General features: G+C 42.7%; 2 protein-coding genes across 8 annotated transcripts in view; one reads left to right on the forward strand and one right to left on the reverse strand.

The window, feature by feature from the left end:
- LAMA2 (laminin subunit alpha 2) overlaps positions 1–15,568 on the reverse strand; it is a 606,483-nt gene that overhangs the window by 329,373 nt on the left and 261,542 nt on the right. The window lies entirely within an intron of this gene.
- The window catches only part of LOC143845196 (uncharacterized), a 33,370-nt gene continuing 19,630 nt past the window's right edge, over positions 1,829–15,568 (forward strand). The window contains exon 1 of the mRNA XM_077353402.1: positions 1,829–2,003. Coding sequence (XP_077209517.1) covers positions 1,880–2,003 — 124 coding nt within the window. The 5' untranslated portion in view covers positions 1,829–1,879. The remainder of the gene's footprint in view (positions 2,004–15,568) is intronic.

A 15,568-nucleotide genomic window follows, 5' to 3' on the forward strand; every position in this document is an offset into this window, starting at 1 on the left:
CCTAAGAATAATCACAGAATACAATGAAATATCTCACTGCTTTTATTAGACAGCACAAATAAGACTAAACAGCACCACCACAACAAAGCTCCCGGAAGATGGAAATGCATAAATGCCTGTTTCATTATTCCACATTTATAACTTTGGAAGCTCTGGACAATTCTTATAATTTGTTGGGTCCATTGGGTTTTCTCCTGGCTAGAATATTAATTCTCATTGCCTGAGGTACAGGCTACATATGTGATTTTGGCTGGCTGAGAATAATTTAAAAACAAACAAACTGCAATACCTGTTCAGGAGCAAGAGAAAAGAAATGAAAAGATACACAACGTGCAAGGAATTGATTCCTATTAGGATCCCATAGCAGAACCACAAATATGAATCTTAGCATCTTATATACTAAATTGTCCAAGAGAACTGCTGGTTTTAATAGACATGTGTTTTGGGCTAAGAAGATGGCAGAGACTTAATAGCCAGTCTGCTCCTACCTTGCCTATATTCACAGCCCAAAAGAGTTAACCTGTTGCCTTTTATACCATTCCCTGGATAAGCAAGGTTCACAGAAAATTGTGCTGTGGATTGATTTGCCCTGCCCCCAGCTAGCTTCAAAAGAAATGCCAGGTGCTATTGGTTGCTGTAAAACCAGTGCAACTGTCACGTATGGCAGGACCCTGCCCTACAGACTGGCTCACTGTCTCCTGCAACCAGTGGCACTCCTCCATAGTCTAGGCTTGTGTCAAAGCCAGACTCTTTTAAAGTCTGCCAAGACCCTGCTGGGCCAGATTCCATCTTGGCAACCCCCCCCCCCCCCCAAGCAGTCCTTCGCTACGGGTTCCACCATGCATGATTTTCAAAGTAGAACATAAGGATTTTTGTGGCTCCCCTCAGTTCTCTAGGCTGGACCAACAAATATCTAAATACATTCCAATTACTAGGTGGGAGAGACAGGAGAAGAAAAAAAAACAAGAAAATGAAAAAGGGCCTGCTCAACCAGAAATAAGATAAAGGAAAATCCTGTGAGGGAGGGTGAGTCAAACACCGTAATTTTGGATTGGACTTGTTTGTGTGTGCCAATTTTCTCACTGACACCATTTTCTCCATCACTGTAGTTGTGGCATAGTGCTCTCTGTTTTGGGGGAGTGCACCTTTCTGTGGATATCTGTAGCATGGGTGGAAGCTATCATCTTAAGTTGGGTCCCCACCTATAAGTCTCTAAGTCTCAGGACTGGAGGAGTAAAATGGGGCATTTTTATCTGCTGAGGTTGATATTAGACTGGAGGACCTGACTTCCTGAAGGAGTAGATTAGTTGTATTTCTGATTTATAGAGCAGTAAGGATTATAATAGAAAGTAATTATTGAATAGATAGACACAATAATTCTTTTTTAGATATAGGTATATACATTATACTGCAAATAGGTCATAGTTAATAGCATGTTTAGTTTTTTTTTCTTTCAATATACAGGATGTGGGGAGTACTTTGCATTTCATCAGCTTTTCTTGGGGTTAGAGTGTCACCTTAGTCTCTTGCCTAGTGGTTAAGGTGTCTGATTGCAATCTGTTTGATTCCCCAATCCTTCACATGCAGACAGCTGGCTGACCTTGGGCGAGTCCCAGTAATCTTACAGCTGTTCTCTTAGAGCTCTCTCAGTCCTCACAAGGTGTCTGTTGTGGGGAGAGGAAAGGAAACTGCTTTAGGACTCCTTCATGTAATGAAAACTGGGGCATAAAAAGAACAGCTCTTGTTTGTCTTCTGTGTGTGTTACGGGAGGGGGACCTTTCTACCTGAATCTTGCTCTGGTGACTTGGTTCTAAATTGTTGTTTAGCTGTTTTTTTTATTTTGCAGGATGGGTGCAGTTTATAAAAGCGGGCACCTGTAATGATACTGTATCTGTCTATGTCCTCTGATGAAGATGATAAAGTGAACATAAGGCTGTTGGCAAGGAATGAAGAGTTGGAACAGGCAATTCTGCAGCTACATGTTTCACCTGGGCAAGTGTCTGGTATGGCAGCTAACCAATATTCCATTTCTTTGACAGCTAGGGGAGCAAATTGAAGGCACACCTGTCAGTCAGAATGTCTGGAGTCACAGAGGCTGGAATGTTGGATCTTCTGGGGCCAGTTGAGGCTGAGGGGTCAGCATCCTCACCATCCAAAGTCCCAGCTACACCTGAGATCTGAGAAGGGCCAATGACTCAAGTTGAAACTTCAGTCATTATTGGACTCACTTGGGTTGAGTACCAAGATATGGTAATGGAGAAGGTAAGCAAGATGAGATACAGTAGGTTGGCAGGTCATAGGGGGGAGCAAAGGAACCTTTCTCCACCCCAGTCAGTCCCTCTTAAAATAAGGCAAGTCTGTTCTACTAAGTGCAGACTTGGTAAATGCAATTGTTCAGGCTTTTGTGCTTAGTGCTTCACAGCCAGTTGTGCCAGATCCCTTAATGCCTCTGCTTTCAAAGTTAGGCCAGCAGCAATTTCTGTCTAAACATTATCCATACGTCAAGCAGTTATTGCTGCTTATGAATCACCTCTAGCCAGCCACTCAGCTAAAAATATGGCAGGACAAATATGTTGACGTGATCATCGATATACTGGGACACTGAGGTGAGGGACAGTAGGCAGCTGGTTCAACCACTGCTGCTGTGCTGAGACTTTAACAGCTCCGATGGTTGCACTAAGAAGGCATGCACCTTTTACCACATGTGAATCTGGTGTGGTGGGCACCACAGTTGTGTTTCCTGCCCACATAACAGTGAAGGCTATGGCTCCAATGGCCAAAGAGATGGCTAAGATGGAGGTTCCAGGAGAGACTCTGTTAAAATTCTCTGAAGTTCTGATCCCAGTGTTGCCCCAATAGGTCATTTGGTGGCAGAATTTGCTTTTGGTTATTCCGGAATACTGGTGGATTGCCACCAAGAGTTGGGTATGCACTCACTTTGAACTAGGACCAGATTGGACCAGCCTGGTCAGTACATACTTTACACTGACACTGATGTTGTGGTTCCTTGATTAGATAATACAATGTGCTTTGTTTCTTGCAGCTGCAGGTATATAATGTTCCCTGTGGAACAGGCTCTTTAATGACTCAAAAGAGCCTGGTGGGTAAAGGAATTGGTGAATTGGTCTTATAGCTGTTAGCCCATTGCCACGGCTATTGACAATCAACTTTTTACTGCTGATTAATTTGGACATAGTGAAATTTTTTAATGTGATTTTGCAAAATTCATGATTTTGTATAAATTGGAATTAAAACTAATGAAACTGTTTATTTTGGGAAAATATGTACATTTTATGTAGCCCATGTGATAAACAAAACTCACGTAAAATAAATTTAGGGGGAAATGTTTTTTAGTATACTGGGTTTAAACCTTTTTTCGTTATTTTTGTAAAATGAACTCAGGCATATGCACCGACATGCAGGCTGTGCATGTATTCACTGTAACATGTCAACAGGTCTTCTGAAAGCAGTTACTTTCACCATCAGTCGGTAATGCGACATTACACAGAGACTGCAAAGGAAAATAGCATGAGCAACTACTGAGATGGGAGTAACAACAACAACAAAAAACACCACAGGAAAGATTGCCAACATATTGCCATGCCATTGCCAATAAATGCCCCCCCCCCGCCCCATGTCTGTGCCCTCACACTAGTTGCAAGACCAAACCTGGTAACCTCATTTGGAAAATACAGCAGCTACAGGCCTCATATGTCTTGCCTCTTTTGGTGGTCAGACCATGCAGGAACTATATGGCTTGTTCACTTAATTCTGTCAGTAAAAATTATGAGAGGAATCAGTGCTCAAATTAGGCAGCATAACCACTGTGCACTGTACTCTCAAATGTCATGCTATGAAATCATAATTTGCCTTTCACAATATAGAAGTAAAGATATTATTCCTGTGACACTTGGATGACTTAGGACCATACAGAAAATTGGAAGAATGAAGGAAAAATATGGTCAGGCATCTTTTGTATTATATGACAAACAAGGGAAACAATTGGGTTGTATTTTTTAAGGATTAAATTTTAATTTTGATTGACAATATGAATCAAATCTTTTTTTGTTTTCATTTGCATCATGATCTAAATTGCCTCATCTGAAATTAAATCACCCTGGAAACCAGTCTAAGTGAGCTACCAATGTTATGCTACTTTCAGTACCACATCTCTTGCTGATGCTATTACTAGTTTCAGTTGATCTAGAGCAGTGGTCCGTAACCTTTTTAAGGCTGCGGACCGGTGTGGGGGGAGGGCAATCTGGCGGCCGCGCCATGTGCAAACGCGCACGCGCAAACGTGCATGCATGGTTGTGCCATGCGCGGCCACAAACGTGCATGCACTGTAATTTCATGCATGCGCGCTTGTGCCATGCGCAGCCACAAGTGCGCATGTGTAGCCACAAGCGTGCATGCACGGCATTTTCACGTATGCACGCATGTGCGGGAGTGCCGTGCATTTGCGTTTGTGGCAATACATGGCACAAACGCACATGCACAGCACTCCTGTGCATGCGCACATGCGCTGGTGGCCGCTCTTCCCTTTCCCCCCCTCCCGCAAAAAGAAGCTTGCCGGGCCACAAGCTAATTGGCCACATTGGCGGCTGATTTGCTTGTGGTCTGGGAAGTTTCTGACTGCAGGGGGTGTAGGGAGAGGGAGCTGTGGCCTCGTGCCAGGGCCTTCATGGCCTGGCACTGGGCCGCGGCCCAGTGGTTGGGGACCACTGATCTAGAGTACTGGACACAGTAGTCAATCCAAAATATACGAAGCAGAAAAATTCATTCAATACACCTGTCAGGGACTTTTGACTTTGCTCAAAACCACAGACATACAAAGCATGCTATATTTTGTGAAACTGCAGCTACAGAGAGAACAGGCTTCACCTATCATAAACTACTGGGTAGCTAATTGCACTTTGGTATCTGGAAGAGTCAAGGGCCATTCTGCACAAAGAACAAACAGCAAGACTCTTACCTTCCACAGATACTTTTTTGTGGTTTTATATTTATTTATTTTTGTTTGTTTGTTTGGTTGTTTGGTTGTTTATTTTATTATATTTGTATACTGTCCTCCCCGGAGGCTCAGGGCGGTTTACATGGAACATAAGAAAATAAGAACAGTACATGAAACAGTCTATATGAATAACCATACAATAATATTAATAACTAATAGTTGTAACCATATAATATAACAGTATAAACAATACAAACAATGAACAGTGCAACAGTGCAAACAGGTCCAGAGTATTCTGGTGAATTCTGAGAGAGAGGGGGAAGCAGGAGCCCTTCAGTCGCTGTTGGTTATGTCTGGTCTCAACCAAATGCCTGGCGTAAGAACTCCTTTTTGCAGGCCCTGTGGAACTGTTTAAGCCATCAACCTCCCGCCCCTCCCAGCACTGATCTTGCTACATCTTCCGATTTGTAGCAAGATCAGTGTAATCCCCAAAAGTGTATTCCCCTGGAGAAATCCTGCCAGCTGCCACAAGCAGCCAGCCAAGGGAGAGTCATGAGGCAAGGGCAACAGACGTCACGCAAGGAGATGTCCCTTCCTCACTTCTGACCCCTTCATTTCTGGGAGCGGGGTTTCACTGTTGACATTTAATTTCCTCGTTTCCCTCTGGATCCCTTGTCTAAAACGTACTACTCTTCAATTTTCCAGTACAATTTTCTGGTGCAAGTTACATACAGTATATCAAAATCTCACATTTTGGGGAAGGGTATCGTATTAAGAAAGCTTATTGGTGGAACTTTTGTGATTCTATGTCTTATTGTATTGTATTTTAAACATGGTATAAGCCATTGAACTTGAGGTTAAATAAATAAATAAACTTCAAAACCAAAGCCTTTTCCAGCTTTACACAGTGTCATCCCCCATTATCTGTGAATATTTCAAAATGACACAGGTGACATCCAATTCTAAACGCAGAATAACATGAGGTCTGCATGCTGTCTACCTTAGTCATAATTTTGTTTACCCCACCTGGGTGAGATCCAGCACACCACTGACGTACAGTGCTGAAAGCAATGATTTTAGAGCCGGGCCAAGTTTATTTCATAGAATCATAGAGTTGGAAGGGGCCATACAGGCCATCTAGTCCAACCCCCTGCTCAACGCAGGATCAGCCCTAAGCATCCTAAAGCATCCAAGAAAAGTGTGTATCCAACCTTTGCTTGAAGACTGCCAGTGAGGGGGAGCTCACCACCTCCTTAGGCAGCCTATTCCACTGCTGAACTACTCTGACTGTGAAATTTTTTTTCCTGATATCTAGCCTATATCATTGTACTTGAAGTTTAAACCCATGACTGCGTGTCCTCTCCTCTGCAGCCAACAGAAACAGCATCCTGCCCTCCTCCAAGTGACAACCTTTCAAATACTTAAAGAGCGCTATCATGTCCCCTCTCAACCTCCTTTTCTCCAAGCTGAACATTCCCAAGTCCCTCAACCTATCTTCATAGGGCTTGGTCCCTTGGCCCCAGATCATCCTTGTCGCTCTCCTCTGTACCCTTTCAATTTTATCTACGTCCTTCTTGAAGTGAGGCCTCCAGAACTGCACACAGTACTCCAAGTGTGGTCTGACCAGTGCCGTATACAATGGGACTACGACATCTTGTGATTTTGATGTGATGCCTCTATTGATACAGCCCAAAATGGCATTTGCCTTTTTTACCGCTGCATCACACTGCCTGCTCATGTTTAGTTTACAATCCACAAGTACCCCAAGGTCTCGTTCACACACACTGTTACCTAGAAGCGTATCCCCCATCCAGTAGGCATGTTTTTCATTTTAAGTTTACTGCAGCTTTTTGAATAGCTAATACCGGACTGGTGTCAATGTTTCATAATGATACTTGTGACATCAAATTTTAAATGCAAAATAACATGAGGTCTGCATGCTGTCTAGCTTAGTCAATGTAAGTTTTTTAATCACACCTGGGTTCAATCCAGCATCTCGTGATTATATAATGGAGCAGAACACCTAAAACTAAGCTCTTTGCGCAGCACAAATGTATGTATACCAGACCTCTAGTTTCAACAAAAAGAAATGCACTATATTATACCATTATCAACTGACTGGATTTTTAAAAAACTTTATTTTTCAAAGAATAAGTATGCTATCTGAAAATCAAAATCAAAGCAACTGAAAAGCAGAAGTGGTCATTTAAATTGTCATTTGATTCCTGTAATAGAAAGAAAGAAAGAAAGAAAGAAAGAAAGAAAGAAAGAAAGAAAGAAAGAAAGAAAGAAAGAAAGAAAGAAAGAAAGAAAGAAAGAAAGAAAGAAAGAAAGAAAGAAAGAAAGAAAGAAAGAAGTTTTCAAACAGCTTAATATTTGACATGTTTTCCTAACATCCTGGCAAGAATTCTCAGATGTTTCATTATGTGATATCTAAAGATATCTGGATAAGTCTATACTTCTTGATTAATTTCTCCAATACTATCTAGGCTTCAACAGTTTGATAAAAGAATTCCATTAGCTTCCCACTACCTTGCTTGGCTCTTTAGGTAAAGGATGGCATGTGGGTAAAGACTGTATTTTTTAACAAGGTTCAGGCTAATGACCACACATTCCTTGAGAAAAGAAGCATATATGAACAAAAGGTTTTTAAAAAGCAGATCTCACAAAGGGAAGCACGGCACTAACTTCTTAATGAAAACTTCTACTTCTCTCCCTATGCCCGATAAAAAAGGCCAAACTGCCACCAGATTGGAGTACGGAGTCTTGAGGGCTGACCCCTTCTCTTAATTCTACACCCATGATTTGAAATGTGATGAATTATTAAGCAAGCCGTTTGTTCTTCAACTGAATATTACCTGCAAAGTACCCCTCATCTCCTTAAGGCTCACTGAAAGCTGACAGAGTTGAGCCCATTAGACCGACTGTCTCCCTCAATGAGTTGTGACCTATCAATGGTAATAGCTTATTATGATGATAAATGAACCCATCTCTCAAACTGGAGCCTGAATACACACTTCAGCAGTTTCCCTGAATCATGCGGCCATTACTTTGCAACTCTGGATCGACAGGGACGACAGCAACAAGAGTGGATGGCGTGCATGAATAGACACAGATGATTGTTTTATCCTACTGCATATATTTACAGTTATTTCTGGTGAAGCATTATTTTCTTTTCTTTCTTAATGGGCCTGCCTGAACATTCCCTGTTTCCACTAGATAGATAGACATACAAATACACATTTTGCATGCTGTACAAACACTATGCATATCCCAAGAGATGTCTGGATAGATTTCTGATTGGTATTTGCATTCCTGTTCAATCTGCAGAGTCTCAGAGGTACTCAGCATTTGATAACCATAGAACATCCTGCAGCCTGGCTGAAAAAGTTTGCTTTGCATTCTTTTAATTCAATTAGCACTGTTAATTGTTCTGCCAGAGATAATCATTCTCAGCAAAAGTCAAAGGAAAGGGAAGAAATGTTAGATATTACATCCTTTTGTGTGATTTTAATTCACACAAACTTCAGATCACCTTTGAGAGTTTCATTAAAAATATATCTATATATGTAATGCTGAATCTGGCCCATGTGGATCAAAACATCAAGACACTGATGCCAGAGCCAGGTAAGGAAGATTTTCCCTAAAAGCTTGATGAAGGCCACAGGCCTGCAGAAAACTTTGAAAAATCATCATCATCATCATCATCATAATTATTGTCACAGTGAGATATTTGACAGGTGGATGGTGTTCTGCAATTTGAGATCTAGCTACGTTCTTCAGAATTGCAGATGTATTTTCACAGGAATCTCCCATCCCAAGCAGCACTATATTCTGGAGCTGAGCTGGTGTTATTTGCTCAATGCCCAGAATGCAGAAAGATGGAACTGCCAAGCAAAAGAGACTGAAATGCAGTCAAATGTAAAGTACCTGCATGACAATGTAAAGTACCTGCATGGCAATGCATATCTGAAACTGGAGTTACCAACAAGTGACAATACCAAACTAGTGGAATACATGGATACAGACTGGGAAGGAGATACTACAGACAGAAAGTCAACCAATGGGCATTTATTCTTCTACGGTGGCAGATGACTTAGCTAGAGTGGAAGGAAGCAAGAAACTGTAGCTGTATCCTCAGTTGAAGATGAGTATGTATCTGCAGCAGAAGTTTGTGACAGAAACAGAAACCATGATCTGAGTGAATACTGAAGGTACCCACATTCCTATGGGACCATCTCTCCATTACAATCCTCCACACTCCTTTGGTCATCATCTAGGATAGTGATCCCCAACCTGTGGGCCGTGGACCACATGTGGTCCTTCGACTAATTGGAGGTGGGCCCCGAAGGACGCCTTCTCTCCCCCCCCCCGGACTTTTACTTCATCACCCCCCAGCCCTTTACAACACACTTCATTGTTGTGGCGTGTCTGTATCTTATTTTGAAAGGATGTTTAAACATTACCATAGCAATCAGAGAGTGCTAGGGCAGTGGTTGAGAGTAGAGGAGTAAACTACCCCCCTACACCGGGCCTCAGTAAAAGGCGTTGAGTGGTCCCCGGTGAGTGGTCCCTGGCATTAAGTGGTCCCCGGTGATAAAAAGGTTGGGGACCACTGATCTAGGAGATTCTTACATGTGCCTGGCCCAAAGATGGCTCAGTTAGCTATCACCAGGGGAAAGGCCCTGGTGAAATGCACTCCCTACCCCGTGAAATGCACTCTCGAATGACAGCCATGCCTTGCCAACTTGCTTAGTTTCTGCAGATGATATGATGAATTGTTTGTTGGCCTTTAAAGATTAAATAACCTCATATTTGGAGTTTTTTAATACTAATATAGTGATAGCAATATATTTTAATGCTTTAATATTTTAATATTAATATATATTTATTATTTGCTTTTATATTGTTTTTAGCTTATTGTTTTTAATGCTGTATGTCACTACGATACCCTTTGGGTAAGCAGTGACTAAAAAAAATCTAATATAATAATAATAATAATAATAATAATAATAAGTATACAAGTAACAAAGACACATTAATTTTGATAATGAATTAAGCTATTGTTGATTTTGCTGCAACTACATGTATCCTTTTAGCAAACACTGACAGCCATAGATTCTTAATATCCATACATGCTTGTGTTCTGGACAGTGAATACTTTGATTCAGTCTGAAAACCTTGAGTGACAGTAGATTCAAATGGAATTCTACAATTGAGAGTATCAGTTATCATTGAGAGTGGCAATTAGTTCAGTTGAAATGTAATTAAGCAGAGTGAGAGGATCAAGGAGGATCCTGAATCAGGAAAGTGAGACCAGTAGTCTTCCCTGAGGGAAACAACTCTTAGTGAAAGGGAATGATCTCATCATAGAATCATAGAGTTGGAACGGACCTCCTGGGTCATCTAGTCTAGTGATTACCAACCTGTGGGCCACGGAACACATGTGGTCCTTCGACTAATTGGAGGTGGGCCCCAAAGGACACCTTCTCCCCCCCCAGCCCTTTACTTCATCCCCCCCGGCCCTTTACAACACACTTTGGGTGTCATTGTCTCCCATCACTCCCAGATGGGACTCTCTCGTTGCAGAGAAACAAGCTCAGGGTTCCCATTGATTTGTCATTTTCATGAGTTAAAATTTCCCTGAAAATAAAATGTTCTTTATGTTCATTGTTGTGGTGTGTCTGTATATTATTTTGAAGGGATGTTTAAACATTACCATAGTGATCAGAGAGCGCTAGGGCAGTGGTTGAGAGTAGAGGAGTAAACTACCCCCCTACACCGGGCCTCAGTAAAAGGCATTGAGTGGTCCCCGGTGAGTGGTCCCTGGCGTTAAGTGGTCCCCGGTGATAAAAAGGTTGGGGACCACTGATCTAGTCCAACCACCTGCACTATGCAGGACACTCACAACCCTATGACTCATCCACTGTAACCTGCCACCCCTTTGCCTTCACAGAATCAGCCTCTGCATCAGATGGCTATCCAGCCTCGAATTACAAATTTCCAAAGATGAAAAACACAACACCTCCTGAGGAAGCCTGTTCCACTTAGAAACCGCTCTAACTGTCAGGAACTACTTCCTGATGTTTAGATGGAATTTCAATTGAATTAATTTCATCCCATTGATTCTGGTCCGTCCCTCCAGGGTGAGAGAGAACAACTCTGCTCCATCCTCTATATGGCAGCCTTTTAAATACTTGAAGATGGTTATCAAATCCCCTCTCAGTCATCTCCTCTCCAGGCTAAACAGACCAAGCTCCCCCAACCTTTCTCCATATGTCTTGATCTCCAAACCTCTTACCATATTTGTTGCCCACCTCTGGACACGCTCCAGTTTGTCTACATCCCTCTTCAACCGCGGTGCCCAAAACTGAACACAGTACTCCAAGTGAGGCTAAACCAGAGCAGAGTAAAGCGGTACCATCACCTTCCGTGATCAAGAAAGAAAACTGGAATTCGTATGTATACTCCTGCCTCCCCAGACTTAAGTAATTTTGAGGAAAAAAGCATGCCTGTTTAAGCAGTGACTGACAAGAGATCTCTCTCCACAGTTTTAAAGACATGTCTAAATAATGAAATGGCTGTGGCAAGCATGTGGTAAGCATAAAGTTATTGTGGAAAACTATACGTTGTATAAAGAGCCTCTTGTGGTGCAGAGTGGTAAGGCAGCCGTCTGAAGCTTTGCCCATGAGGCTGGGAGTTCAATCCCAGCAGCTGGCTCAAGGTTGACTCAGCCTTCCATCCTTCCGAGGTCGGTAAAATGAGTACCCAGCTTGCTGGGGGGGAAACGGTAATGACTGGGGAAGGCACTGGCAAACCACCCCGTATTGAGTCTGCCATGAGAACGCGTCACCCCAAGGGTCAGACATGACTCAGTGTTTGCACAGGAGATACCTTTACCTTTACCTTTATATGTTGTATAAAGTTATAACAAGTTGCCTCATTCCTATTGCCTGTTCACTTTAAACCTGATATCTCCCTGACCATTTCCCCTCAAAAGTAAAGTAAAGCATTTGGTTTGCTTTGAATTACCATAAGCCTCTTGTGTACCATTAGCATATCAAAGGATATGCCAATTCCTCAATTCCCTAGGCTGGGTCAGCATATTTCTATGTACATTTAAACAGCTGGGTAAGACAGACAAAAAAACAAAGGAGAAGACTGTTGGACTGTTCAGCCAAGTAAAAGGGAAGTTTGGGGAGGAAACAATACAGCCCATTTGGAAGAGTTACAATAACATCTTAAGGAGAGTTATACACTTGTAAATCTATTGAGATTAATATGCTTAGAAGTACGTAAATCTGTGTAGGATGGTGCTTGCATAGTGCCATCCTAAACAGTTACACTCATGTAGCAATCGCAGCTATGACTCAGCCTCTCTTACATGCTGAAAACCTAGTCATAGAATCGTAAAGTTGGAAGGGGCCAGCCAGTCCATCTAGTCCAACCCCCTGCTCAAGGCAGGATCAGCCCAAAGCATCCTAAAGCATCCAACATAGTGATGTAGTGAGTTGGGAAAGGTAAAGCCACAATATACCAGTTTCTTTGGATCTTAGTATCTTATGCGGGAAGACCTGGGACAATTGTCCACTGCAGCCAATATGAACCTTCCCTTGACATGCAACAGGTTCATCGCCTGAAGAGGAGGACTCACCAGACAAGCTGTCCAAATTGTGTGTCCTAGAGCACTTGCCTCGGCCATGCATCTGGCATTTCATGCCCAGGGCCCTGTACTATCCACCTCTCCCTGCTGAAGCACGGCAGTCAAAACAGCAGTGACTTGGTCTGGCAAAACCATGACCACCTGGCTTGATATACCTTGAGCATTTAATGTGACCACTTTGCATAATGGGTGACTAGGCTCCAAAAATGGCAAATGGAAGCTCATTCTGCCCTGCTCAGGTTGTTGAATTGGGTGGGGCTATCCCAATCACCAGAACCACTGATGGCTCCTTGCTGTCCAAGCCACCTCTCATGTGAAGACTCAAATCACTAGTGGCAGGGTATCCCTGCCACAGAAAGTATGGCCCTGCCTGCTGGGATGAGGTTGGGTGGGGTCAGAAGTTCCGTGGCCCCCAATGGCTGTGGACCCCCTTGTATGGCCTAATTTTGCCACCATCCTCCTATCAGGTCTGATCTGCTGATTAGGCTCCAGGCATAACTGGGGTGCAGAGGAAGTGTGTGCCTCAAACCCACACCACACCAGCCCAGCCTGCATTCTCTCACCAAATAGTCCCACCCTCATCCCCATATCCCATCATCCATGTCTATCAAGTTCCTGTTTGATGTCTCCTAATCTGGGTGCCATATGATGCCCAGCCTCCAAGTCTTCCCACTGAAGGCTGCAACATCAAGCTTGCCTGCTTCAGAGGCCAGCAAGTGTTCTCGCTCCCCCCTGCAAACCCAATGTGTCCAATAAGGAAGTAGGAGTGGCTGGTTACCCTGGCTCTTCAGTCCCCCAGGCAACAGATTAATGGTCACTGCCAGATTAGCCCCCGACTAGCCTGCTGGCTGATCTTGCCGTGTGCTGCTTGCACACAAATGCATCTCTACAGCACCATCCTCCCTCCCTCTTCCCTGGCTTGGTCTTTCCTTAAGCGCCACACCCACCAATGCAGCAATAGACTCCATCCATCATGGGCCTTTGCCCCTTGCAGGTCGTTAGCTGCTAGGTCAAGCCAACCTTCCAGGATATTCAATAAGAGATCTTAAAATAGCTGCAAAGAAACTTCAAGAATAGACTGGAAAGGGAGACTGTGGAGTCATTACAACACTCAAACCAACGGAATCCCCACGACTCAGGGATATTGGTTTCTTATCTCACTACATAGGCTAACCTCATTCAACTCTTATAGCTATATTCCTTACAAACCCCTCTCTCTTTGTTTCATTTCCTTTGGGGGCAATGGGACTATAATGTACCATATTTGCTGGCGTATAAGATGACTGGGCGTATAAGACGACTCCCCCAACATTTCCACTCAAAATATAGAGTTTGTTACATTACAGTACCTGTCATTGTCACCATTGTACAGCTGCAGCGCAACCGCAGTGCCTCCGGCCCACCCCTGCATCACCCTGTGACCGGCACTAGTCTGCAAGTGCGCATGTGGGAGCTCTGCATAGACAAGGGGCGGACCGGAGCGCCACTGCTTCCTGCAGAGCAGAACGGGCCAGTCACGCCGAAAAGGCTGGCACCCCTGTCTCGCTGTTGATGCTCGCCGCAGCCACGCTAATGACCCGCCGCACCTGCACTGGATACCGCGCGATACTGGATGGTATGTAGAATGAGGTGGGCGGGCATCGGGAGCCCACTATGGGCATCTATGTCTATCCCAACTGAAGTGCACCCGGTATATAGGACGACGCCCCCACTTGGAAGCATGTTTTTCAGGGGGGGAAAGTAGTCTTATATGCCAGCAAATACCGTAAGTATGTATGTAATGTAATTTAGAATCTAACTCTCTGGTCTTCGGACAAGAGAACAAACACAGCAGGGCTTGTCACTTGTGGGGATGATTCCAGTCTTGGGTGGAGATGGATGGGACTAGCAACAGGTCTCTTTTAATTACTTCTTGTTATGTAACCCCATGGCCTATTTTATTTTAAACCCTATTTTATTTTAAACCCTATTTTTATATGTTTTATACATATTTTATGCCAATAAAAGGTTACTGACTGACTAATTACTTCTTTCCACAACTAGGAAAGCATCTCCCATTAATCCCTAACCTTAACATTTTATTCCCCCTATGTTTTTGTGAATGGCAACTGAACCTAAAGGACTGATTTTATTCTAGCAAGGAATTAGCCTAATTTACTGCTAATTTATTCTCTCCTTATATCTGCTCTCTTATGATTCTTGTTCCATTGTCTGAGGAAGTTTTGGAGTCACATTTGAGAGAATGTTTCTACCTTTATTATGTGGCACACGAAAGCTCAAACCTTGAATAAAACTTTGTTGATTTTAAAGGTGCCACTAGGCTCAAATTTTGTTCTACACTTCAGAGATTTATTAATATTAATATATTAATAGTGAATTCACATGCTTGCCACATCCCACTAAGTAATGTAATGAAACAAGAGAAGGGAGTAGGCAAATTGACAATAGGGTCATCAAATCTAGTTTGTGCTATCTTAACTAGTGAATCACAGTGAGTTATACATACAGTGGTTTATTAAATTTGTAGCACTGTTGGAAAACATCATCTAGCAAGGCAGGTTTCATCCAGTTTCAACTATTTAGAGAAATGTTTTATTGAGTTTACAAATAATAACCTGCAATATTCCATTTCCATAGCAATACACTAAATCACCTCAGCTAAGTATGTCATCATGGCTATAATTTACATGATGCAACGTGACAGTTAAGATGTACTATGGTAATTTGTGAGTGCTTTCAATGTTACCGTAGTATCAAAAATTTATATGGTTCAGTTATTAAGGCAAATTGTTCCATTCATATAGAAGATGTCTGACAGAAAACTGCAAAGTCCTTCCAAATCACAAATGGGAAAAAAACTCTTCTTTGTTCAGACAAATTGCACACATTCATACTATTATTTTCCTTCTTGAGTAAAAAAGAAATCTGCAAAATATCTGCAATAAGCACAA

The sequence above is a fragment of the Paroedura picta genome, chromosome 1 (genome assembly GCF_049243985.1).
Source record: "Paroedura picta isolate Pp20150507F chromosome 1, Ppicta_v3.0, whole genome shotgun sequence".
Taxonomy (NCBI): Eukaryota; Metazoa; Chordata; class Lepidosauria; order Squamata; family Gekkonidae; genus Paroedura; species Paroedura picta.